The sequence below is a fragment of the Phyllostomus discolor genome, chromosome 1 (genome assembly GCF_004126475.2).
Source record: "Phyllostomus discolor isolate MPI-MPIP mPhyDis1 chromosome 1, mPhyDis1.pri.v3, whole genome shotgun sequence".
NCBI classification, from domain to species: domain Eukaryota; kingdom Metazoa; phylum Chordata; class Mammalia; order Chiroptera; family Phyllostomidae; genus Phyllostomus; species Phyllostomus discolor.
Window position 1 is genome coordinate 112,749,221 of NC_040903.2, and position 27,319 is coordinate 112,776,539.

General features: G+C 49.7%; 1 protein-coding gene across 9 annotated transcripts in view; it reads left to right on the plus strand.

The window, feature by feature from the left end:
• Positions 1-20,385, plus strand: part of PSTPIP1 (proline-serine-threonine phosphatase interacting protein 1) — a 38,847-nt gene extending 18,462 nt beyond the window's left edge. For 3 of the 9 annotated variants that reach the window (XM_036027565.1, XM_036027573.1, XM_036027570.1), the window contains 12 exons: positions 5,371-5,405; positions 5,629-5,735; positions 8,019-8,081; positions 8,655-8,753; positions 9,703-9,748; positions 10,850-10,929; positions 11,534-11,632; positions 12,684-12,780; positions 13,271-13,376; positions 18,552-18,634; positions 18,835-18,968; positions 20,086-20,385. In XM_036027565.1, the coding sequence (XP_035883458.1) occupies positions 5,371-5,405; positions 5,629-5,735; positions 8,019-8,081; positions 8,655-8,753; positions 9,703-9,748; positions 10,850-10,929; positions 11,534-11,632; positions 12,684-12,780; positions 13,271-13,376; positions 18,552-18,634; positions 18,835-18,968; positions 20,086-20,217 (1,081 nt within the window). In that variant the 3' untranslated portion in view covers positions 20,218-20,385. Of the gene's footprint in view, positions 1-5,370; positions 5,406-5,628; positions 5,736-7,966; positions 8,082-8,654; positions 8,754-9,702; positions 9,749-10,849; positions 10,930-11,533; positions 11,633-12,683; positions 12,781-13,270; positions 13,377-18,551; positions 18,635-18,834; positions 18,969-20,085 lie in introns of those variants that run through there. The other 6 variants (XM_036027569.1, XM_036027572.1, XM_036027571.1 and 3 more) reach the window with 5 other exon arrangements.
• The last annotated feature ends 6,934 nt before the right edge of the window (positions 20,386-27,319 follow it).

Consider the following 27,319-nt stretch of genomic DNA (forward strand, 5'->3'; position numbering starts at 1 on the left):
CCCATGCCAACTTGGAGGGCCCTTTGTGGGAATAATGAATGACAGCCTGGGTCACTTCTATGTGGTAGGCACTTGTTAGGATGTGTTTAGGATTGGCCCCTCTGGGAACGTTGGCCTGACTATTTAGCATGGGAGCTGGCACTTTCTCCTGCAGGGCCCATCTCCTGGTGCGGGGAGCCCCCAGCCTCCTCATGGCCAAGATCCCCAGGTCCCACAGAAAGCTCATTCTCAGCCCTTTGGAGGGCAGGCAGACAGGCTGGGTGGGGGCAAACAAGAAACACAAAACCAGGGGGTTAAGTAACCCCAGAAATAGCCCAGTGAAAACCAAAAGGGCAGAGCTCACTGGCCTCCTTCGCCTCTGCTACCTGATGACGTAACATTTCTGCATCAGCCCTGACTTCACACTGGCCAGAAACTTCACTGGCGGCTGGAGGCTCAGCCACATACATTAAAGGGGAATCATCCCCATCTTGAAATGATTTTTCTCATTCACCTCCTTCACACATTAACTCAGCAAACATCCACCTATCAGTGGCAACAGAGAATGCACAAATTAAGACCTGGTCTCCACACTCAAGATATCCCCACAGGCCTTCTCCATGAACTTTAAAGATAACATTAGGAAGGCACAGGGGTGTATCACTGTTGCTTAGACTACATATCCAGCCCTGCAGAAAGCTCACCTCGACTCTCCCTTCCAAACTCCAGGCCCCTGATTGACTCTTGCCCCCCATTTCTCCCTTTCCAAGTCCTACCTGTGCTTCAAGCTCTGGCTGAAATATCACCTCCCCCAAAAGCTGTCACCTCCTTCCCCTCTTGCTCATCCTGGGGGGCTGGGCATGTGCTCATAGAAGCTGCACAGGGCAGGGGTTTGGGAAATGAAGGGGAAGCAAGGTGGGCAGGGCAGGGGCCAATTTCCTGTAAGCCCCTCTGTGGTTACCTCAAACAAGGGCAGCCCCAAAGGGGGATGGAACTAAATTTGCAATTGTACCCTCATGACCCAATCTTACCCCCACTTGCCATATCCTAAAATGCTGAGGTTTTCCTATTGGAAGAGAGTTTTGTGGGGGGCGGGGGGGGGCGGCAGGGAGAGTAATAGTTTCTCTTCCTCTGAGCTCAGAGAGTGAATATATCACTGAGAATGTTGCAAGGAGACAGACAGCCCTGTTACCAGAAGGAGTCCTCTGACACCAGCTTCCTGCAGGCCCAGCCTCCAGCACAGGGAATTGAGAGGCACCACTCCTGTCAGCTGGGAGGCAGCAGCCTCCTGGCAAGCAGGTGGGCAGGAGGTAGGGAGGCCAAAGCAGGGACCTGAGATGGTGTATGCCACATGTTGGGGAGGGTACAAAAGGACATATTTATACTGGAAATATAGGCTGCATTTGAGCACAGAATTTCAGGCTGAGAGTCTTGAAAGCCAAGTCTAATCAGGCAACTGGACAAGATATACACAAGGACATCAGCAACTGACAGCAGAGGGTAGAGGTCTGCATGGGGTCCCTGTCCTTGACATTCAATGGAGATACAACAGAGGAGAGCACAAGGAGAATCTGGTAACAGTTTTTCTGAATGGCAAGGAGGGAAACCCTGGGAATTATAGAAAGGCTAGGAGAAAACATCTTTACTGGGTCTCATGGGGCAGAGAAAGACTTCAAACGGTCCCCAATTCCTCCACGACATCAGAATTTAAGGCCACTCCCTTGAGGACAGCCTTTGCCGACCCACAGGGGACTGCCTCTGTTCTGGGAAAAGTTGAGGTCCTCTTCTCATCAGCTGAGGCTACTTCCTTAAAAATCTGGGACCAAGAGAGAAAAGTGGCACCCTGTGTCCTGTTGTGTGAGTGGAACTGTGATGGCCTGATGGTGTCAGTACTTAGAATAGGGCTGGGGCAGGAAGGTCTGCAGTCCAGAGGTGAGCAGGTGGCTGACCTGGAGTAGTTGGAACCTGCACTCTCTGGCTGTCCCAGGCACAGCCAGCACCTTCATCTGTGCAGCCCCCAAGGCCCAGTAAGCTTGCGGGGCAAATGAGAGCCCAAGGTGAGCACAGACTTTGTCACCATCAGGACTGTCCCAGGATGGGTGCAGAAATTGAACATCCACCTGGCAGTGCTGTGGACTCAGGAAGGGGTTTTAAGCATCCAGTAGGGGTGGACAGAAGGGCCACATGCTCCTGCAAGCCTGGGAGGGAGGGCAATGAAGAGAGGGACACAGGTGGGTTTGGAGTTGAGAAAGGCCTTGGTATTCATCAGTGCTGAGTTTGTTGCTCTGAGCTATAAGCCTGGGAACAATAGGAAGAAGACCAAGGCACCAGGCATTGCCCATGTTTAGTGGGCTCACAGTTCAGTGAGGTGACAGACACTCAATGAATCAGCCCAAGGTGACAACAGGGAGAAGTGTTCAGAAGGGGCAGGAGAAGAAGCTAGGCAAAGATGCTGCATATAGGAACTTAGCACATGCAAAGGCCCTGAGGCAAGAAAGAACATAGCATAGAGGAGACACTAGTAGATGGCCAGGGGGCGGGGTGGCAGAGAACAGGGCTAACAGGAGGGGAGCTGGAAGGATGGGGCAGGGACTAGGGTGGTGCCAGTGACAGATGGACAGGAGATTTAGAAGGTAAAAAAGAAGGCAGTATAGGAAGAGGGAGAAGGTAGAGTCAAGGTCAGCACTTACATTCTGATGTGGATAGCCAGGCAGACGATGGTGCCTTTGCTGATAGGGGAGCCCTGCAGGAGTAGCAGGTTTGTGGGGCATTGAGTCCAGTTTTGTACACTCTGAGTTTAAGGTGTCTGTGAAATGTTAGATCCAGGAGGTGAGGATGAGGCAGTGGATGTGCAGGTCCCAAGGATGTGGTCTTAAAGGAGTTGGGAGTCCACAGGTAGTATGGGTAAGAGCTGGGGTGGGGAGAAGAGGTCATGCTGAGCCTAGAGAAGCTCTAACCATGAAAGGGGAGATAGAGGCAGGAAACGAGTGTGTGCAGAGGGAGAGAAACTGGAGGTATAACTGCTGGCAAGGTGTTAATTCTGTTAGAGAAGAGTCCCAGCACTCCCCAACCAGGGCAGTGCTGCAGTCGCTCTTCTCCTTCCTCTGGCCAGAAGCAGAGGGCAGCATTGACCAGTCTCACCCAGCACAATCTCTCACTAGTAGTGTGGCCTGGGTCAGTTTCTTCAATTCTCTGACCCTGATATTTCTCATCTGTAAAAGAGCAGAGTTGTGAGGATAGAATAATTAAGGCCAGCAGTCTGCACATCTGAGTGGACATTAGCAGACAGAGGCTAATACAGTTTGCTGGGCACCGGTTAGTTTCTGCTTCAGGATCAGCGTGAGCTTGAAAGGTCTGCATTTTCAACAAACTCCCAGATGCCACTGATGCTGCTGGTTGCTGACCACACTTGGAAATCCACTTAGTTTAGGGCAAGGAGTCTGGCACTAACTAAACCCTCGCAGTTGTCCTCTAGGCCTGGATCCCTGTGGGTCTGCCAGGTTGTTACTCCAGCTTGGCTTCAGTTTCCCTAATTGTCCAATGGGAGGAAAAAGTCCCCTGGAAGCCTACCTTGCGTGGATTGCTAGGAGATACAGGCAAGAGGGCTGGAGCCTAGGGTTATCCCTAGCAGACGCTATGCGGCCCTGTGGCCACCAGGGGGCGGGCACTCTGCTCCGCAGACAAGCTGTGAGGGGCCTAGACAACCTCGGAGAGACTGCAAGGCCCAGGGCAGTGGTGGCGACTTCCAGTTACAGTATGCGTCGCAGCTGCCTCTGTGTGGCCATAGCAAGCCTGTCCGTGCTCTAGTTTCCCTATTGGCCTCCACTCACTGCGGCTCCTCAGGCATCCTAGGGAGTGGAGAGCCACAGTGGACTTTGCCTCCTTGGCTGCAAACACAGGCAGTTAATTTTGTCCCCGAGAATGGTAAGCTCTTCGGTGAGACACTGGAAGAAGTACAGCTCAGGTCAGGTTCGGGGGTCCAGAGAACCCCCAGGCCTAGTGGGATGTACAGATATGGGCTCAGAAAAGAGTTGCACAACAACCACCAGGTTCCGACAGAGATGCTTTATGTGGATAATTCATTTAATCCTCACAACCATCCTGTTTGTGCTATTATCATCCCCATTTTACAAAAGGGGAATTGAGACACAGTGAATAACTTGCCCAAGGTCACACACATAGTGAGTGGCAGAGCCTGCACTGAACCCAGGCTGTCTGGCTCAGGGTCTGCATGTGGGAGTCTAGACAGGAGCCCCTGCCCAGGTCCTGTTGGTCTCCCGCGCAGGGATTCCAAATCCCCTCTGTACTGCACAGGACCTGGAGCTCACCCTCTGAGAGGCCTCTGTCCCTGAGAGCTGATGAGCTGGGGAAAGGAACTCTTCCCACAGGTCCTGTTACTGACCCAAAGAGCACTCTGCCTCCTGGTACCCCATTACCTATCAGCAGACAAGACTGGGTCCTGGATGGGCTCCAACACCTTTGCTCAGGCCTCAACTTGGTCCGTGGCTCCGGAGAAGAGACCCCTTGGCAGGCTGCCAGATAAAATACAGAACGCCCAGTTAAATGTGGTTTTTGGATAACCAACAAATGTTTTTTTTGATGTATGTCCAAATATTAATGGGGCATGCTTATACTCAAAAAGTATTAGTTGTTTAATCTAAAATTCAAATTTAGTGACCTGTATTTTTATTTGCTCCATCTGGCAACCCTGCCAAGGGTGCCCTTCCCCCTATCTCCATGCCAAATGCCAGCCTCTCCCTTCCTGCTCTCCTTGAGGCTCACCCTGGAGCACACAGTGCTGCATCTCTGCTCCAGAATGGCCACCTTGCTGCCTCATGCATGAATCAGGCACCCAAGCTCAACACACCATAAACTCAACTCCCCATCTTCCCTCCTGAGTGCCCCTCAGAGTCACCACTGTCCAGCCAGCCACCCCAGCCAGGGGCCAGGGATAGCCTCTCACTATCCTTGCCTATACACCCTGTTCTCCTTGTCCTAAGACTCCCACATTTTCCCCCTCCTGCAACCCTTCCATGCTTGCCCCCCTTCCATTCAGTTTCTGCAAAAATATCTTCCAGGCCACCTGCCTAAATCCAGGTCTGAACCCAGCCTTCTCCTAACCTCAACCAGGGGAGGGGCTCCTAGGATGGAGATAAGGGGCCCTGAGAACATGCAGAAGCCAGGATCATTCTACCACAGTGGGGAGGTTTGATTGCTTTAAAATTTCCAAAGAAAGCTTTGCCTTTTAGAAATCCCAGCTCCCTTGAGTCTAGGTAAGTGTATGTGAGTGACCCATGGCCTTCCTGCCAAAATAAAAGTCCCCGAGGGCAAGGTGAGACTTTAAGTTCCACTGTGCTGTCCTCCTGCTGACCCTGACCTCTTGTTTTCCAGCTCCCTGAGGGCCTCCTTTGACTCCCTGAAGCAGCGTAAGTCCCAACTGTCCCCTACCCCAGGCTGCAGGGTGACAGGACCTTCTGGGAACATAGACAGAGGTGGACGGATTCACTCCAAGTGGGACTTCAGGCCGCATACAGGCCTTTGGCACTGGTGGAGGATTTGGAATTGAGGCTGGCCTAGGTGGAGTGAATGTGTGAGTGAAAGGCCCACTGGGTCTGGTACACGAGGCCAACGCCCATACTCTGCCCTCAGAAATCGAGGATGTTGGCAGCTCCCACATACAACTGGCCCTGGCCCTACGTGAGGAGCTCCGCAGCCTCGAGGAGTTCCGAGAAAGGCAGAAGGAGCAGAGGAAAAAGGTGAGGCGGGTGCTGGGGTGCTCCCCCATCATCAAGATCCCACGTGGGAGGTGGCCACCTTCACTGCGGAGGTGGTGGCAGATGGGCCCTCCTGATGGAGCCCATGGTGGCTTGGGGGCAGCCTCCCAGGCTTGAGGGTGATGGTAATTTGAAGGAAGGGAAGGGCTCAGCTCACAGGCCTGGGAGCCCCCCTGGGGGTCTTTCCCCAAAGCTGCCCCATGCCAAGAAAAGGGGTTAACTCTTGTTAACCACCCTACCACAGCAGACTGCAGAGGGGCAGTGACAGCTTGGGGTTATCCAAAGAAAGCAAACTAAATTGGGGAGTCACCAAAAACTGGTCCAGAGCCCAAGGATCCAGGCCGTTTGTGCTAGAGAAAGGCAGACCAGGAGTCAGTCACTGACCACTCTGTCCAAGGCTGAACAGGCAAAGAGAGCCCGCAAGGAGTATAGCGTGCTTACCTCACCATCCAAAGATATGTCTCACCCATGTGTAGGACATAACTGTCTTTAGATAAAGGAACTGTATGGAAAGGAAGTGGGGCTCCCTTCATGGGAGCTGTGCAAGTAGAGATTGAAGGCTATGTATCAGGGAAGCTGCAGTGGTAGGGTGGGAGGTGGGCTTTGTGACCTCTGTCCTAGAGCCCCATCTCAAGTCTGAGACTGGCTGGCTGAGTATTTGACCCACTGTAGGCGGGGGGGGGGGGGGGGCACAGGCATCAGGTGTGGATATATACTTAGCCTCTCGGGTTTTAGAGGTGAGGGTGGTGTCCTGGACGAGGAGGGAGAGGCCAACAGACAGGAACACTTCTTACTTGGAGAGGAAGAATACTTGTAAAACATCCAAAGAATTGAAAATGGAAAAGTCCATGCAACTGAGCTGTGAAGAAGAAGATGCCAGCTCATTGCCAGGGCAAGGCTGGGCTCATTGCATGTCCTTGTCTCACTATGCCTCAGTTAAAAGATGGGACATTTATGTCTACTTCCTAAGCTTTGAGGACCTAGCCCAGAACCAGGCTCCTATCAACCTTAAGAGACAAGGCACTGGCTCCAATTAGTGGTTCTGACCACAGAAATTCAGTGTGGCTGCATTCTCTGTTTGCCCATCTGACCAGGGTCCCAGACTTTCAAGATTCTAAATTTGGTTTGCTAAGCAGACAGTGGGTCCCCAAAGCTGGCTCCAGAAGCCTGCCCAGCCTCGAGGTGCTGCAGGAGATGACCTCTGTAAGCAGGGACTTGTCTGTAGAGTGTGCAATCACCTGCTCAGACAGTGATGCCCCAGGCTGGCTATTTTAAGCTCTCCTGTGGCCAGTGGGACTGTACATCTGCAAAAGCTGCTTTGGACAGAACAACACCTTCCCAAGACTGGCCAGCACCCTCATAAGTGGAAAGCAGTGATACAGTGTACAGGGAAGCCTGCCTGGGCATGTCTATGTATATGTGTATGTGTGTGAGGGAGAATGTGAGCATGTGTGTGTTTGTGAGTGACCAGGTGGCTTGTTTGAGGTCTCTCCCCTGGCACGAGCCTTACTGTGACCCCAGGCACAAACTAGCTTCAGCCCCAAAATGAGGGTCATCTCATTTTCAGTTGCTCTCATAGCTTATACCCAAACTCTGTCTAGGCTGAGTGTTATCCTCTCCATCTAAATAAAGAGCCTGGGAGAGAGGTGAAGGTCCTGCCTGTGTACCTGCATGGGGCTGTAACTAAGTTTAGAGTGTGTGTGTTCACCTGTGTGAACAGGCCGGTGGCTGTACACAGGGAACATGGCAGTGTGCTTGTGTATACTTTTGCATGGTGTCTATGGGTGCCCTGGGAGTGTGCGTGTGAAGACCTGTGTGTTCTAGTGGGAGCAGTGGGTGCATGGGGGGTGGTTAGTGTGTACTTCCGAGTGTGTGTTATGTCATGTGGAACTTTGTATGCATGCATGTGTCTAAGTGAGTACACAATGTGTGACGGCTGTGAGTGGGTACAGAGGCGTGAATAAGGACTCTGTGCATGTGTACACACATACATTGGATATTCTCTGGCCAGAGGCCAAGTCCTGGCTGAAGGCTGCAGCCAATGAGAGGACACAATGGGCATACACATGCCCTGGGCTTCTCTAGCTTTCTGTTCTGAGAGTAATTGTGAAAGAGCAAGGTGTGAGAGAGGGAAGGCATCTTGTTGCTACCCCCCTTCAGAGCCAGGGGGATGCCATACCTTATCCCAGGGAAGCCCCATCCTCTTGGCCTAGGGGAGTGTCTAGAAGCCAAAGCCCCCCTCTAAGAGCCTCATGTCCCCTGCAGTACGAGGCTGTCATGGACCGTGTCCAGAAGAGCAAGCTGTCACTCTACAAGAAAGCCATGGAGGTGGGTGCAAGGGTCTTAGGCCTTGAGGGAGGCAGACAAGGTGTGGGCCCCAGAAGACCTGGGATGGGCATCTGGGACAGGATGGCCTCAGATCTTTACCCAGCTACATGCACACTGGCCTGTCACATGATCAGGGCTAAACTGGGGACTTTTGACTGTTGGACAGGTGGTCAGTCCCAGACAGTGGCCCACAGGGTGATGCTGTTAGCTGCAGACTCCCAGAGTAGAGGGAAAAGGGACCCCTAAGCTGTGACCCCTAGGACACTGGGTGAGGAGAACAAGCCTGCACAAGAGGCCAGCATCTTGAGGATGATGGTATTTTCAGGGACTAGCTGATAGTTTAATGTGACCTCTTCTCTGAAGAGCCTGGGCCTTGGGCAGGGCTACTATATCCCCAATGGAAAGGGGCCTGGGAGTAAGACTCCTTTTCCTTCCCCATTCTGCACCTCCATATCCCTGTCCCTGGCGAGGAGATCCCCACTCCGTCCACATTCCCCAACAGAAAGAAGGGAGGTTGGGCTCAAGGAGTCTCACTCTGGGCCCCCGCAAGTCACACACCTCCACACCCCCCAGTCTAAGAAGACATATGAGCAGAAGTGCCGGGACGCTGACGATGCCGAGCAAGCCTTCGAGCGCATTAGCTCCAATGGCCAACAGAAGCAGGTGGAAAAGGTGTGTGGGGCCACTGAGGTCATATGCTATTACCCAGGGCTGGGGCAGGGCAGGTAAGGCAGGGAAGGGGTACTGTAGACACCCCCAGGCAAGGTCTGCTTCTAGGACATACTAGCTGCCCATCCCTCCCTGAACCTCATACTCCTCCTGTGAAATGGGTTTCCTAGAATCTCAGGGCATGAACTGACAGGGTCGGCCTGATCACCTTTGCCATCTCCAGGCTGCACCCAAGGACCCATTCCTCAGAGCAGGCCCTCTGTAGCCCAGGCCCAGAGCTCATGGGACAATGAGCAGATGCTAACTCTCACACAACCCTTGGAGTGGGGCTTAGTGAGCTCATGTCACAGAAGGGAAACCGAGGCCCAGTGATGGTGAGTGACTTGTCCAACGTCTCAGGGCCAGGGAGGAACAGAGAAAGGATCCAAACCTAGGTCATCCAGAGCCCAAGCTCTTGACTGCTCTTAACTGCAGAGCAGGGTGGGAGTGTCAGAGCCACGAGGGCCTTGACACATTTTGTCCCTTGCATCCAGAGGAAAGCTGAGGCCCATAAAGGGCAGAGGCCTAAGGGTCAGTTAGGGGCAGCAACATGGGAGCCAGTGGCCAAGTTCCAAACAGGAAGTTCAGCAGCCCACATAAGGCCCAGGTCCTGGCCCCTGGCCCAGGTACTGACACCTAGTTTTCATGTGTTCCTGCATAGGCTGCAAGTTTCTGGATTTTTTTATTGGCAGTTTTTTTATTGGAAAAACTTTCTTATTGTGTTCCTTTGTGGGGTGAAGCTAGAGTAAATAACAGTACTTGCCCGCAGTTGGCTCCTGAGTGTCCCCCTGGGTAGTCAGGGAGGGGTGCGACAGAGGCACTTCAGAGTCACCCAGGGAGGCCGGGAGCTCTAAGCTTGGGGCAGTGGTCTCCAGGGTAAGGACTCAGCACTGCTTTCCATTTTCCTCCTCAGAGCCAGAACAAAGCCAAGCAGTGCAAGGAGTCCGCCATGGAGGCAGGTACGTGGCCCACCCGCCTCCTCAGACCTGGGTGGTAGACTGGACAGTCCTTCCCCCAACTGCACACTTTCCTACCCTGGGGACATATACACTCACACCTGACCACACAGAGTCACAAGCCTGTCACTCTCATTCCCATACTTATGCAAGTAAAGTAAAAACATTCATGTTCTCTCATTTGCCAAGACTACTCTTGGTGGTTTGCATGTTTCAACTAATCTGCACAACAATCCTATGAGGTGACTGTTATTGCTATCCTCCTTTTTACCAGATGATGAAACTGAGGCACAGAGAGGTTAAGTAACTTACCTACAATCACCATCAATAAGTGGTGTTGACTGCATCCAACCCAGGTCATCTGGCTCTACAGCCTGGGACTTTCACAACCACCATCATGGCAGACAGACCCATTCATCTCTCTCTCTCTCCCTCCCTCTCTCTCTCTCTCTCTCTCTATCTATCTATCTATCTATCTATCTCTATCTCTATCTCTATCTCTCTCTTTCTCTCTCTCTCTCAGCCTTCTCTGGGCCCATCTCCTCTGTCCTTCACCTTCAACACTCCTCGTCTCTGCCAGCATACTTCTATACTTCTTAAGACAGAGAGCTTGCTCTGCTCCCTTCTCCTGGAAAGGGTCTCCATTCCACTCTGCCTCTCCCAGGACACAGCTGTTCCCATGGCTAGAGGGCATGAGAACCCAAGAGTTCTGGGGACAGAGGTCATGGCCAAGCCTGCTGGGTTCCCAGCCCAACAGCTACCATGCTCCCCTCTACCATCCTCTAGTGCTGCCCTCAGTTTTGCACCTGGAAAGTGATGGGTGGGACTCAGGATGGCGAGAGGCCTGGACTCTGACCTTGAGTATACAGCCACTACTCCAGACTTGGGCAACTTAGGGCACAGTAGGGAGCTAAGAGTTACCCCAAAAGGAGCAGTACCACAGTGGGTGACCCTGACAAGTGTCCAAATGAGAAGCAAGCAGCCGAAGCAGGTCTCTCTGGGAAAGAGGGAGCTCTGAGCAGGGAGACTGAAGGAGCAAAGGTGCGGGCAGTGGAGACAGGTGTCTATGACGCTGACCTCCCTGAAGGTCACCTGTTCTTCCAGAGCGAGTGTACAGGCAGAACATTGAGCACTTGGAGAAGGTGCGGGGTGAGTGGGAGCAAGAGCACCGGACCACCTGTGAGGTAAGTAATCCTGGGCCTCAGTTTCCCCAGCTGTAAAATAGGAAAGATTGTCTTCCCTGCTCCAGCTGCTTCATGGGGGGAAATAAGGCAGTGGGGTGGCGGGAAGACCTCATTCCTTCATTCACCCTCTCATGCACTCACTCCCCAGTCCGGAATGGATTCCCGCCCCCAGGGAGCTCGATGTCTGGCTTTGTGCCCTAAGCCTCTTTGTTCCTGGCAGGTATCCTTCATTCCTTTGGTTGAAGCCAAAACTGAGGCTCAGGCAAAACCATAGCTTCTTTGGGCCTTACTGGGGATCAGGAGCTGGGAAACAGGCCTCAGGACTGTTCTCACAGTGCCCTTCTAGGGCCTTTCCAGTGTGTGGTGGGCCTTGGAGGGAGGGTGGGGGCAGGAACCCCACAAGCAACTCAACCTCCTTCCCAGAAGCCTGTGCTGGCACAGATTGGGGGTGGGAACCCCCAGCAAGAGTCTTTCCCTTAGACTTGGCTTTCAGCAGAAGGGGTCTGGTTTGTCAGCCCTAGCTGAGCTGTGAGTTGGGCCTAGCCTGGCCTGGCTCTGCAGCTCCCTTCTCACCTCTTATCTCCCTCCCCTCTCCACAACCCAGGCCTTCCAGCTGCAAGAGTCTGACAGGCTGACCATCCTCCGAAACGCACTGTGGGTGCACTGCAACCAGCTCTCCATGCAGTGTGTCAAGGATGATGAGGTCAGGGGATGAAGGGCAGGGAGGGGTAGCTCACACTCCATAGTGGGCTAGTAGAGGAGGCAGATAAAGAGACGGCAGCTTCTGGGCAACAGGATGGCCCCAGTCCACATGAGTCTGTCAACAAATACCTCAGGCCTCATCCTCTGGCCCAAGGGCCCCAAGGACAGGGAGTTCAGTATGGCACAGAACTGTCTCTCTGCCTGGAAGACTGCTTGGTCTTGGTTCTACCAGGGTCAGGGAGATAGGTGGACACAGCCCCTCGGAGGTCTGCAGAGGCCAGAGGACTCTGGGCTGCTGTGTTCCAGGCCTAGCATTTGCAGGAGCTGAGGTCCAGCCCCTCCTAGGTCCCCTAGACTCCTTACTGAGCTAGCTCTACATGCTGGGTGGTTAGGCTGGGCAGGACCCAGGTAGTGGTAGAGGGGCCAGTACCTCCTTGCCAGGGTCTGACCTCTGTTCATGTAGCCCCAGAGCCATGAGCTGTCTTGAGGCAGCCCTGACTCCCTGGTGCTCACTGCTGTTATTTGCCTGGCCTCTCCACTCATGGGTTGTAGTGTTTTGGGTTCTCCTACCCTAATGACTTGAACCCACCTGTGGCTTCCTTGTGGCAGAGGAATAAGGGTGGGCTCTGGGCCCTGTCATACTGGAACAAAGCCCAGCTGCACTGAATTCTTGTTCTGTGATATTGGGCAAGTGACTTTCTTTCTCCAAGTTTCCTCATCTATAAAATAAAGCAAATAGTGTCTACTGCAGAGGACAGGTGTGAGGTTTAAGTCCCTTGTACAGGGACTGTACAGGGACTGTGTATAGGAAGTGTTCGGAAACCAGGAAATGCTGTAGGCCAGGGCTCTGACCCCTCTGGAAGACCTGGGGAAGTTATACCCCAAGACCTCCCTGAACACAGGCACTGAGCTATACCCATGAGGCCTGTGAGGAGGCTGATGTGGTGGAATACCCTGGCCAGAGTTCAGAGTCAGAGAGAGACAGAGCCTTGATGAGGGTGGGCACTAGGGTGAGGCCTGGTCCCTCAGCCTCTTTTCTTCCCCACCTCCAGCTCTACGAGGAGGTGCGGGTGAGTCTGGAAGGCTGCAGAGTGGAGGCCGACATCAATGGCTTCATCCAGGCCAAGAGCACAGGCACTGAGCCCCCAGGTAAGGCCTGGCCTGCAAGCAACGTGGCCTCTGGGTCTAGGCCTGTCTGTTCCGAGGAGGCCTGGCCCTGGTTCTCTGAGCCTCAACTACCAGGGCTGGTATGGCTCACAGATCCCCTCTGGGTGGAGGAGATGTGGCCAGATTCCAGGGAGGAATTAAGAACAGTGTCATTCCCTGAGGCAGAGGATGAACAGAGCTTAATAGCACTGTAATACCCGGAAGAGGGAGTGGAGGTGTAGAGCCTCCTCAGAGCCCCCACTTTAGCCTGTTTGGTCCCACTAAATTATGAGTCCAGAATATTTGGTCTCAGTGGTGCCCACAGTGGGGTCTATCATGGAAGTGAGGGAGGCCCACTTCTCACCTACAAGTGTGGGCCAGGGCCAAGACGGGAAAGTGGGTTCCCAGTCTGTGTTTCTGGATGGGGACAAGTTGGGATATCAGGTGGCAGAGGTCCTTCCTGCCCTGCTCTCAGCCATGCTGGGCCTCACAGGCTTTCTCTCCACAGCTCCAGTGCCCTACCAGAACTACTACGATCGGGAGGTCACCCTATCACCTGGTAGCCCTGGCATACAACCGTCCTGTGGCATGATAAAAAAGTAAGACACCTACCAGGATGTAGAAGTGGGGTGGGGGGCAGGAAGCAGGTCCAGCCTCTCCTCCTGCAACTGATTGATCTATGAGGTCTGTCTAGAAGCCATGTAATATGAAAAATAGAGGCATTTATTGAAGAAGATACAAGATATAAGAAACAATGTCCACAGGATAACGACACCTGAGTCCCCGTCAAAGTAGGCACCATGGGACCTCACACAGTTCTCCCAGTTGCAATCAGTTGACCCACCATATTTTCCTGAATCTCACCAATGGTCTGAAATCTCTTCCATTTTAAAGGTTATTTTAGTTTAGCAGGGTTGAATCACCTGGGTGATTTGATGTTTTGCAAAAAAACTCTGCACAAGACAGGATGAATGAGCAGGTGCGTTATCATGATGAAGCTGCCTATCACCAGTTGCCCATAGCTGCAGCCTTCTGAATGTTCAAGCTTAATGCAAAATTTGATGCAGATTCATTGCTCTACTTGCTTAGTCATTTTGAATGCAACAGCCACACAGTACACATGCTCACTGAACAGCATCTACCACCTCCACTGACTAGTACAGTGAAGTCATCATTGTTCATGCATGCACATTCTAGTCCATTCTCTTTGGCTACCAGGTTACACCAACATTGCACAAACCATTCTCATTATATTAGTAATGGCTGTACTTTTTCTGGGCAGACCTTCTGTATGTATTTATTAATCATCCACTGTGTTCTTGGTACTGTGTTCAGATGCTGGGCACTCTTTGTGGACAAGGCAAGCTCAACTTGGTTTCATGAGCCCTCAGCCCAAGGGAACCCAGGTGTCAAACAAATAATCACACCCCACTTATTCATTTGTGAGTGCTGAGAGCTCTAGGGATGCCTCAGGCTGGCTTCCTGCCTCTTGGAACCTGCTGCTAGCCTGGCCTGGCACCCTGGACACTCGGGCTGCAGTGGTGACACCCTCCTGCTGGTGCAAGACCAAGACATAGGAGCAGGGCCCATAACCAGTATTCTTGGAAAATTCTCCAGGCTCTTCAGGAGCCCTTCCCTGGCCTAGTTGTGGTAGGATCCGATGCCTCAGTGTGTTACCTGAACAAACTCATCTTCTCTAGGTCCAGGGTCCATGAGTGCAAACTGAGGTGAGACTCAGAACAAAAGAACCCTGCTGCTTTAGACCATGTGTGATGATGACAGCCAAATGAGAGTGCCTTAGCCTGCTCAGGGAGTGCACCAGTAGACAGGACCTAGAGGGGCCTGGATACCCTATCTATGAGCTTCTAGATGCATCTGTGGGTTTCACATGGTGCCTGTGCCCCACCCCACTGTGAAGCCCCCATGATCTCCTCTCCATCCAACCTTGTGCAGAGCAGGCCCTGCCTTTGGGAGGTAGACAAGGGAAATGGTGGAGTGGGGTGGGAGACTCCTGCCCATCTAGGGCAGTCAATGGAGCTCCCAGCCCTCTGAGAAGTGCTCATTTCCAAGACCTCAGGAGCCCACAGGACCTCCCAGGGGGATGCCTCAGGGAAGCAGAGGCTCATGAGAACCACTGAAGTTCAGAGCACAGAGCACAACCCACTTCCCTGAGAACTTTGAGAATGCAGTGACCTCAGGAAAAGGACATTCATACCCTCACAATGTTATCAGAATCCTGGGGGACCCAGGCCTCTTTGAACCCCCAGGGAGGACCTGCATCCCATCCCAGGGGGTCATTTAAACAACTGGATGAAACAGCTCACCTGAGGCAGTGTCAAAAAAGATAGAAAGGGAATAAGAAAAGGATGCCCACTCACAACTATTATTGAATATAGTTTTGGAAGTCCTGCCCACAGCAATCAGACAAGAATAAATAAAAGGCATCCAAATTGGAAAGAAGGAAGTAAAATTGTCATTATTTGCAGAGTAACATGATACTATCTAGAGAACCCTAAAGATTCCACCAACAAACTAAGGAACTAATTAGTGGATTAGAACTAATGAGTGGATTCAGTAAGGTAGCAGGATATAAAATTATTAATATTCAGAAATTGTATGCATTTTTGTACACCAATGATGAAAGAGAAATTTTTAAAAAATCTATACACAATTGCACCAAAAAGAATAAAATACCTAGGAATAAATTTAACCAAGGGAGGTAAAAGATCTTTACTAAGAAAACTATAAGACATTAAAGAAAGAAAATGAAGAAAACACAAATAAATGGAAGGATATACTGTGCTCCTGGATAAGAAGAATTAGCATTGTTAAAATGTCCATACTAACCAAAGCAATCTACAGATTCAATGCAATCCTTATCAAAATACCAATGACATTTTTTACAGAACTAGAATAAAAAGTCCATAAATTTATGTGGAGCAAGTGGCTATTTCTCAAATAGCCACAGCAATCTTGAGAAAGAACTAAGTTGGAATATCACACTACCTTACAGCACTCTATACTACAAGGCTATAGTAATCAAACCAGAGTGCTATTGGCATAAAAAAAAAAAAGACACGTAAGTCAATGGAACAGAATAGAGAGCCCAAAAATAAACCCACACCTATATGGTCAATTAATTTATGACAAATGAGGCAAGAATATACAATGGGGTAAAGAACATCTATTCAATAAGTGGTTCTGGGAAAACTGCACAGATACATGCAAAAAAATGAAATTAGACCACCTTTTTATACCATATACAAGAATAAGCTCAACACAAAGACTTAAATGTAAAACCTGAAATCATATAACTCCTAAAACAAAACATAGGCAATAAACCCTTTGTCTTAACAATATTTTTTTGACTATGTCTCCCCAGGCAAGGGAAACAAAAAGAAAAATAAACAAATGCAATTACATAAAACTTAAAAGCTTCTGTACCATAAAGGAAACCATCAACAAAAGGAAATGACAACCTATTGAATTGGGAGAGGATGTTTGTAAATGATACATCCAATAAGAGGTTAATATCCAAAATATATAAAGAACCCATACAGTTCAACATAAAATACAATCTGCTCTACTAGGTGGCTGGCTCAGGTGGTGGATGCATCATCCCATACACCAAAAAATTGTGGGTTCAATTCCTGGTAGGGCACATAAAGTGACAACCAACCAATGTTTCCCTCTCACACTGATGTTTCTCTTTCTTGCAATTTCTCTTCCTTCCTCTCTAAAATCAATTTAAAAAACATATCCTTGGCTGAATATTAAAAAATAAATAAATAAACTTAAAAAATTCTGATTTAAAAATGGGCAGTGGACACATACAGACATTTCTCCATAGAGGTCAAACAGGTGGCCAAAAGATGGTCAATGTTCTAATCACCAGAGAAATGCAAATTAAAACCACAATGAGATATCACCTCACACTTGTCAGAATGTTGGTGAGGATGTGGAGAAAAGGAACATTTGTGGACTGCGGGTGGGAATGCAGATTGGTACAGCCATTGTGGAAAACAGTATGGAGTTTTCTCAAAACACTAAAAATAGAGCTCTCATACAGTCCAGGAATTCCACTTCTGGGTACTTACCTAAAGAAATACAAAACAACAATTTCAAAAGCTATATGTACCCCTGTGTTCACTGCAGTCAAGATTTGGAAGTGGCCCAAGTGTCCATCAATAGATAACTGGATGAAGATATGGTACCTGTAAATAATAAATATTACTTGGCCATAAAAAGAATGAACTCTTCCCATGTGCAATGGACCTATGCTAAATGAAATAAGTCAGCCAGAAAAAGACAAATACCATATGGTTTTACTTATATGTGGAATCTAAAGAACAAAATAAAAGAACAAACAAAACAGAAATAAACTCATAGATACAGAGAACAAATTGATGGTTGCCTGATGGAAGGAGGATTTGGTGGGGGCGGTAAGTGAAAAAAGTGAAGGAATTAAGTACAAATTGTCAGTTATAAAAATAGTCACCAGAAATGTAAAATACAGCATAGAGAATATAGTCAATAATACTGTAATAACTATGTACGATGTCAGATGGGTACTAGATTTATCAGGGTGATCACTTTATAAGGTATACATCTAATTACTATGTTGTACACCTGAACCCAATATTGTATGTCAACTGTAACTAAAAAATGAATAAAAATTTAAAAAATGGACGGAAAGGAGTGCCCCACGAAGATAAAAGAAAGAGAGGTCCCGCTGTGTAGAGGAGGGAGGGGGTGGAAGGGATGGCTGTCTGGGTCAGCCAGGTACCCAGCAGAGCAGAGGGCAGGGGGCAGGGACTGGGAAGTGAGTGAAGGAAGGAATGGGAGTTGCAAGTGTAGACAACTCCAGGGAAACAAGGCAGTGAGGCAGGGCACACACCAGCCTCAAGGAGCTCTGCTCCTCCCAGCCACCACCCTACTAGCTTTAACCCTGGCCCCCCAAACCCCTCCACCTATGTTAGCAAAAGGCCATGTCATGTGCCAGGTGGACCTGCGTGTTCACTCCCAGGCCATTGCTCCACAAACCCTGTGTGAGAGGGGTTGGGGAGGGAGGGAGGCCGTGGTGCTGCTCCTGATTAATCTGCCTCCACTCCCCAAACTCCTCCTCTGTCCAGTCCCTACTCTGTACCTTTGAATCCCCACTCCCATTCACTGGCAATGCCTTTTGCAGCCCAGTCTCTGCCAGTTAAAGCTAAGCCTTTCAAGACTTGACCCCACAGGCAGCCTTTCCTGAGGCTGATAAGCAGCAGCAGCTTCTACTTATCCTTTAGCACTATTGGCTTCATGGGGTGGCCCTGGTTCCTGCCTCTTGTTCCGGTTTTGTTTTTATTTACTGAACCTTTCACGACTCCAGCTCAGGCCAGGCTTGACCCAGGCACAGGAGGAGGGTGGATTAGCACTGCCTCCTGAGCTCACGTGTACAGTGGGTATTGCTGCTTCATGCAGTTGGGGGGCAGCTAGGCAAGCCTGGTATGGGGGGCATGGCGGGGTGTGGCTCTCAGGGCAGCAGGCTGACTGGGCCCAGCAGGTGACTAGCCCAGTGTAAAGTGGATCCACCTCTGAGGGCCCACTCATTGCCCATTGGAGGAGGGTGGAACAAGAACTTGCTGGGGTCAGGGGCTGAGAGGGCCACTAGGACCACCCTTGGGGAACCTTCATGCCTGAAGGGCACCCCACAAATCACATCTGTGCCAGGAGGCTGGGAGCAGCCCCAGCACCAGAGCTCTGAAGACTCCCTGCCTCATCCCCTCCTGTAGGACCTACCTGCTTTCTTCCATCCTCAGGTTCTCTGGGCTGCTGCATGGAAGTCCCAAGACCATGCCCTTGGCAGCATCTGCAGGTAACTGGGTGCGATGTGGAGGCCTCCAAACAACTGGGGAGACCCTGGGGTGAAGAACTTTTACATGCACAGGCCAGCCCTCCTCCAACTGCTGGGGGAAGAAAGATGAAGCCCAGTGTGGGGGACATTTCAAGTAGGGGGGCCTCTAGGGACCAATGTCCTATGAAAGGGGTGGGCTCCAGGCCTCACTCTGCTCTCAGCCTCCACAGACACCCTGACTTCCACCCCCAATCAGAATGAGGGAGTCTACGCCGCTGTCGCAGTGCAGGAGGCACCAGGACCCCTCAGCCTGCCGGCCCGGGACTACAGGGCACTCTATGACTACAGAGCCCAGGTGAGGTTCTTGCCCTCCTCTTCTCTCAGGAGGGCACCGCAATGCCCAAGTGTGTTCATGTGTAGGCACATGCCCCATGTGTGTGTGCCCTTAGAACAATGCCCAGCACTTAGGAGGTGCTCTGTATCTGAGTGAATATTGATGAATGGGGTACTGGGGCTTGTGCCTCCCTGAATCTGTTCACATGCACACATGTGGTACCCAGGCAGACATGGGCATTGTGTGTGCCATGTGTGTCCATGTGCACACAAGCAGGCAGGCTGACAAGAGCTTGGGCTACCTGCAGAAATGGTCCAAGGGTCAAGCTCTGCACCCTCCGGTTAGGGCTCTGTTCTCCATGGCCATAGGTGCAAAGAACAACCTACAGCCAGAATCAGTCCCTCAACTGTGCTGGGTTGTTTCCTGAGGTCCATGAGGAGTGGAGGAGTCAGGGAATCACAGGGCAGTTGTGGCAAGATGCCTGTGAAGTCCAAACTGCTCCTTGCTTTGAGGTAAGGGATGCAGAGCAAGACTCACATCCATCTAGAATGAGGCCAAGCGCCCACTCAGGGCTGGGGGGCTGCAAGACCAACTGCACTAATGCCCAAAGCCCAATTCCTGATGGGGAAGAAAGTCCAGGAGGACTGTGTGTTCGTGACAGGGGCTAGCAGAGCTAAGGAAGCTCAAGGGAGCTCATCAGCAGAAGGGAGGCTGTGTAGGCCTAGAGTGAGGGCACCCCTTGAACGAGGGCACCCCTTGAACAAGGGCATGGTGAACACACCTGGCCCTGACTTGCTAAGGTACTGTGTGCCTGAAGCAGAGTGGGAAAGGGGATAGCAGGGAGGTGAAACAGGAAGCAGGGAAGAAGCCTGGGTTTGTGGGAGGCCTATGATGAGAAACCAAGGAGGAAGTTGGACAGGAGGCCAAGTCCCATGTCCCACATCCTATGTCTCCAAGGGCTGCCCCAGCCCAGAGGGAGAGAACTTGTCTTGCAGCCCCAGGAGGATAGGCATGTCTCAGCTGACTCAGCCCACCTGGAAGACAAAAGCTCAAATTTATGGCTTGAGGTGGAGGTATGCCCAACCAGACCCTCCCATCAGGCCCCTCCAGCTTGATGCACTTTTATTCTGTTACCAAGAATTCTGACGAGCTGGACATCTCTGCGGGGGACATTCTGGAGGTCCTCCTGGAAGGTGAGGACGGCTGGTGGACAGTGGAACGGAACGGACAGCGTGGCTTCGTCCCTGGCTCCTATCTGGAGAAGCTCTGAGGAAGGGGCAAGAGCCCCCACCTGGACCTGCCCTGTCTATTGGACCAGCAGTGTCTCTGTCACTGCAAGGCTGGGGCCCCAAGACCAAGCCAGCCTTCCAACCTCATTAGTGCTGGCTGTTCCCACAGCAGCCTCTCCTATAGGAAATAAAGGCATGCATTCTTCCTCCTCGGCCCAAGTGCTCAATTTGGAGGAGGCAAAGGAGTGAGGGGGGGAAGTCTGGGACGGCAGAGTCGCCCACATGCAGTGACACTCTGCCTGGGTTGGCTGGGGATGAAGAGGAGCCCTGGTGGTTCCCTGGAAACTCCAACTGCATGGGAGACACATTCACACTCACACAAATGGGAGATCATAGGGGTCAGGGAAGAGGGGCGAGAAGGAGTTCAGAAGAATGGGTGGAGCAAACCAGGATCAGCAGGGGTCAGCAGGGGCTCCGACAGCGAGTATCATACAGGACACAAGGAAGAGAAGATCATCAGGGCTATGCAGGTGGGTTAGTACAAGGAGGAGGCAGGCCCACGGGGAGTTGGCGGGGGGGGGACCATGGTGGGGAATCAGAGAAGACAGGCTTAGAGGTTTATAGGTCAAGTGATCCCTACTGCCCTTCCTGACCCAAGGGGGCCCAAGGAAGCCAGTATTGCCTGTGCTGCCCCTTGTCAAACATGGCAAATCCTGCCTAGGCAGGGACTCAGATCCTGTGCTCATGGGCACAGAGGTGGCCATGCTCCCTTTGGTTCTTGATGCTCTCAGGACTTTCTCTCTTTGGACCCAGGCCCTGAAAACATAACTTCTACTGTTGGCCAAGGCCCTGCTCCAGTCATGTTTGGATCCATCCATGCCTAAGACTTTAGGAGTAGTGTTAGGGAGAGAGCCTGCAGGAACAGGTAGCTCCTAAGTCCTTAGGCCTCCTGCACTCACCTGTGGGCGCCCCAGCACTCCAAAGCACAACACAGCAGCCCGCCCAGCTCAGGGCCAGAGTAATGAAGGGGTGGGTGGGTGGGTGGGAGACACAAGTTCTCCTCTACCAAGCACACCTTGAAAGACGCTATTGAGGGTGTTATTATCCTCTGTAGACCATCTTTCTCTGAGACTGTAAATTATTTTGCTTGTTCATTCATAAACCTTTGGGGCCCACCCCATATAAGAGCAAGATAAGTAAAGCCTCAGTTCTTTGCTTTACTCAAGGAGCTCTTGACCCAGTAAAGGGGACCAAACAGCCCAGAAAGTCCATGATGACACAGGATGTGCAGAACGGTCCAGGGGTTCTGGGACAGGTAATCTGAGGTAAGCCAAGGAAACAGGAAATCTTTTCCAACAGAGTAAAGGGGTTCCTTTCCATGCCTGCCTGCTCTGGTAGCCCCACAAAGAGCTCTGGGTTCATGTGCGCAACAGAGAAGGGAGTAAGTAAGTGCCATTACCGGAACTCCTCAGGATTTAAAACTGGGAGAGACTCTGAAAGAACTAAACTGACCTACTACACAATGCCCTCCCTGCCACTCCTGAAGACTGGGCACTGGACAACCAGTTGGCTTCAACACCTCTGGTGGCAGGGGTCTGTCTCGTAACACTCACGGAAGCCTGCAGTGCACTGTGGCTTCCCACCAGTCCTGGCTCTGCCTAGACTGCCATCCCCCTGGCTGCCACATGGAGCACTGTCCCCCATGCCCAAGCAAGTTTCAGATGCCACAGGGGAAAAAAGGACACCTCTGACCAAGCCCTACCCAAAGAAGAGGGCAAGGAGAAGCTACTAAAGTAGGCTGTTCTTGTGCTTACAGAAAGTGTCCATCTTTGTGCCCTCATCTTCATCACTTGAGCAAAAAAGTGGTGTGATTACGCAAACATGACAACTAGTGCAGGAGGGGGGTGGGCTTTCGTCTTTCAGGAAACAAAATACCTTTGGATTGTGACCTCTAACTCCAGTCTCAGGTGTATGCGCACCTCTCAAGTCTACAAAACATTCAGGCAGGGGCCAGGCAGAGGTGAAGAGGCACAAGGCAGCCCCAGAGGGAGACCCTGGAAGCAGGGTTCTGGAGCTGTGGACTAAGGTTAGTTACCACTGCATCCACCAGAGGGTTTGTGGCAGATAGGGTAGGAAAAGGCTTTGGGCCTCTGGGTGTAGGGTGGGGTAGAAATAAATCCTTCCTGAAATGTTATTTTCCCTCATAAAGCATATCCTATGAGAGCACTAACCAAACATCCACACCTGCCCCTAACCCATGTGGGGTTTATACCTAGGGCTACTTGGAAAGAAAAATATAATCTAATGCTTGGTCTTATATGTTCCTGGAGAGAGAGAAAAGTCAGTGAATAAGGCCTAGCTATGGAAATGCTTTCCTGGACCAGAAATGTTGCCTCAGGTACAAGACTTGGCAGGCAGCCCCAAAAGTAATTCAGTCAAGGTATTTTGATGGCTTCTGTGTGAAGGACACTGTATTTGATAATGGGGGGTGCTAAGATAAAGAGTGCCCTCAAAGAGTTCACTGACTTCAGAAGAGGTACTGTACTGTATACCCTCTGACACAAAGCAAACAGTAAACAGAGCAAGAATGGGACTGGGAGACCAACCAGGTGAAGCTTATCCTGCACGGAGATGACAGTGGCTTGTCCGGGAAGTGGCCATTGGGCTGGACAGCAATTCTGGAAGAAAGGTGATGACAAGTGATTTCTGAGTTGAGCCTTGAGAATTGGCCTGTGCCTCCAGGCAGAATAGAAGCGGGGCCCAGAAAAGGGTGGCAGCCGAGCAGACTGACCACCAGGGTCAGGTCATGTATATGCAGCCAAGAGGAAGAGGAGACAGTTATGTATCGGTGCTTATTCTTTGAAAATACCTTGTCATCTTGACTGAGCACTCAATTTGACTGCCAACATTTTTTTTTGAAACTTTTGCCTAGGTATTTATCATCATCTCTGACTGATGCTGGCTGGCAGCGTCTATGGGCCCCAGCAGGTAATGGGTAATGAATGTTACATACATTCATTACCAAGTTTAGCCAGACAACTAAAGAACAGAACTGAAAGTAACTCCTGGGTCACAATTTATACCAGTGGAAAAATATACACAAACACAAGTGACTCTAAGTCAGATTCACTGCCTCTACAGCATTCTCCATTCCCTGTGAATCAGGTCACAGCCCCAGAGATGGGAACCAATCTCATGGACAGCATTCCAAACAGAGGAGAGAGAGCCAGAGAAAGAGGGAGCCAGCCTCTGCAGCTGGCTGTATGACTAACTGCAGCCTTCTGCCTGACAGAGGGAAGCACAGCCTCTGTGGTCAGAATATCAGGATTGGAATCCATGCTCATACTTTTTTGTGTGGTCTCAGGAAAGTCACCATCTCTCTGCACTTCAATTTCATTATCAGTAAAATTAGGGCATAAGCCCCTGTGCAAACTGAAACTAGATAGGGGATGTGGTTGTACAACACTGTGAAAATACTAAACGTCACTGAATCGTTCACTTTAAAATGGTTGATTTTATGCTTTTAATGCCTGACAGTATGTGCATGGAGGTGTTTGCTGCAGCAAGGTTGGAATCAACCTGAATGACTTACTGTACGCACATTAATCATGGTGTTGACACACCCATCCAGCTAACAAAAAGGAATGATAAATCCTACAGTCTAATACAGAAATAGCACCATACTATGTTGTAAAGAGAAAAAGTGAGTCTTGTAGAACAGAATTCAGACAGTAGTAAAGCAAAACCACAAATGCCTGTTTGTGTGTATGTAGAAGAAAATATAGTTGATCCTCAAACAGGAGTGTTACCGGGCACCAACCCTAGCCACCTACAGTCAAAAATCAGCATATAAGTTTTGACTCCCACAAAACTTAACTATAGTCCCTTGTTATTTGTGGGAGAGAGGTTCCGAGAACCCCCATGGACATGAAAATCCATGAATGCTCAAATCCCTTATATAAACTGGCACAGAACAATGCATCAAGTCGGCACTCTGCATCTGCAGGTTCCCAACCACGGATCAAAAACACTGCCTTCAATCGTGGTTCACTGAATCTGCAGATGTGAAACCCAGGGATACAGAAGGTTGGCTGTATATATGCATATATTGAAAAAATAATCTGCATATCAGTGGACTCGTGCAGTTCAAACCAGCGTTGTTCAACTGTAGTCTAAAAGGATAGACATCACATCTAAACGTACTTACCTATAGATACTACTACTCTTATTAAAAAATTAGAAACAATTTTCTAAAAGACAATAAGACAAGCTCTGATCAATGAAAAGCAAAGATAACAACAGCAACCAGCACAGCGGGTACCAGGGCCCAGGGTCCCTTGGAGAGACACTGACTCCAGGACTGGGGCACAGTGGGTACAAGATGAATCTGGAACATCTTGTTATGTCAAACACTACAGAAATGTTCCAAAAATGACTGCAGCACAAGAAGCAACTTGAAAGGGCTCCTACTGGCCAAATCTGAAACTGAAAACCAAAAACGAAACAAAACAGAACAAAAAAGGACAATAAGGATTATAAATCATTCAAAAAATGGAAATCTGCCCTGGCTGGCGTAGCTCAGTGGATTGAGCGCGGGCTGGGAACCAAAGTGTCCCAGGTTCAATTCCCAGCCAGGGTACATTCCTGGGTTGCAGGCCATAACCCCCAGCAGCCGCACATTGATGTTTCTCTCTCTCTTTCTCTCTCTCTCTCCCCGCCCCCTCCCTTCCCTCTCTAAAAATAAATAAAATCTTTAAAAAAAAAGGAAATCTACCAGTCCATAATGAATATAAATACATAAAAATAAATCATTGTGTGAGAAGGGAGGGAGGGCAGAACAATAAATGAGGAAAACAGTGTTTTACAATCATCATACTCAAGATGAAACCTAAAACAGTAATCATAGTAGACTGAATCAGCAATATTTGCTAAATCTCAGGACAAGGTTGGTGAGGAACAGGATATTTTTTTTTTCTCTTTTAATCATTGTTCAAATACAGTTTTCTCCTTTTTACTCCCAATCCAGTCCCCCCTCCCACCCCTCCCCACTTCCCTCCCATTACCACCCTCCCCTTAGTTTATGATCATGTGTCCTTTAAGTTTGTTCCTGTGAACCCTTCCCACTGTTCCCTTAAATTCCCTCAGTTCTGTGGGCACTGTCAGCCTGGCCTCTATTTCAGTGTCTTTGGTTATATTTTGCTTGTGTCTTTGTTTTGTTATTTAGGTTCCTGTTAAAGGTGAGATCATATGGTATTTGTCTTTCACTGCCTGGCTTGTTTCGCTTAGCATAATGTTTTCCAGCTTCATCCAAGCTGTTGCAAAGGGTAGGAGCTCCTTCTTTCTTTCTGCTGCATAGAATTCCATTGTGTAAATGTACCACAGTTTTTTGATCCATTCATTTACTGATGGGCATCTTGGTTGCTTCCAGCATCTAGCTATTGTAAATTGTGCTGCTATGAACATTGGAATTCACAGGTTCTTTTGAATTGGTGTTTTAGTGTTCTTAGGATAGAGTCCCAGCAGTGGAATCACAGGGTCAAAAGGCAGATCCATTTTTAGTTTTCTGAGGAAGTTCCATACTGCTTTCCATAGTGGTTGTACCAGTCTGCAGTCCCACCAACAGTGCACTAGGGTCCCCTTTTCTCTACAACCTCTCCAACACTTGTTGTTTGTTGCTTTGTTTATGATGGCCATTCTGTCTGGTGTGAAGTGGTATCTCATTGTGGTTTTAATTTGCATCTCTCTGATAGCTAGCGATATTGAACATCGTTTCATGTGTCTTTGGATTTTCTGTATGTCCTCCTTGGAGAAGTGTCTGTTCAAGTCCTTTGCCCACTTTTTAATTGGATTCCTTGTCTTCTTAGAGTGCAGTCTTGTAAGTTCTTTATATATTTTGGAGATTAAACCCTTGTCTCAGGTATCATTGGCAAATATGTTTTCCCATACAGTTGGTTCTCTTTTTATTTTGATACTGTTTTCTTTAACCATGCAGAAGCTTTTAATTTTGATGAGGTCCCATTTGTTTATTCTTTCCTTTATGTCCCATGCTCTAGGGGACAAGTCAGTAAAAATGTTTCTTCGTGAAGTATCTGAGATTTTCCTACCTACGTTCTCCTCTAGGACTTTAATGGCGTCATGTTTTATATTTAAGTCTTTTATCCACCTTGAATTTATTTTTGTATATGGTTTAAGTTGGTGCTTAAGTTTCATTTGTTTGCACGTGGCTGTCCAGTTCTCCCAACACCATTTGTTGAAGAGGCTATTTTTACTCCATTTTATGTTGCTGCCTCCTTTGTCAAATATTAATTGACCATAGAGACTTGGGCTTACTTCTGGGCTCTCTGTTCTGTTCTATTGGTCTATGTGCCTGTTTTTATGCCAGTACCAGGCTGTTTTGATTACAGTGGCCTTGTAGTATAGTTTAGTGTCGGGTATTGTGATCTCTCCTACTTTACTCTTCTTTCTCAAAATTGCAGCAGCTATTCGGGGTCGTTTATGGTTCCATATAAATTTTTGAAGTGATAGGAACAGGATATTTATATGGTCTTACAGTATGTCTCCAGAGATTGCTCATGAGCTAGGAGAAAACAGTAACTATCCTGAACCAGCCCATCCACCTCACTAAAGCCTAGTCATGCCCCTCCAATCCATCCTTCTCACCGCAGCCACTGGGATCTCTACAAGAGGTCCACTCATATCACATGTGGCTGCCTCTGTCTGTATGTCAAGCCTAACTCTCCACAGGATGTTGGGTAAGACCCTAAAGAACCCAGAGGCTTTGCCACTTCTACTTCTTTTCCCAGCCTTGTATTTTAAGCTCCAGGCACAATGAGCTACTGGTAGTTCCCTGCAAACTCCATCCCACTTCACACTCCTGGTAACTTCTCCCACAAAGCTTATGCAGCCACTGGGCTTGGGCTTCTTCTCCAGGACATTGTTCCTGACCTTTCTGGGCACCTCCTTCGGGTTTCCATTCTTTTGTTACTACAATCACTGCACTGTATGGAAATTATCTGCTCCTGTGTATATTTGCTATACTAAGACTCCACATGCCTTGAAGGCAAGAACAGCATCATCATTGTACCCCCAGAACCATGCACAAGTAGATTCTCCATATTTGTGGAATATGTGGGACTGAAAAGC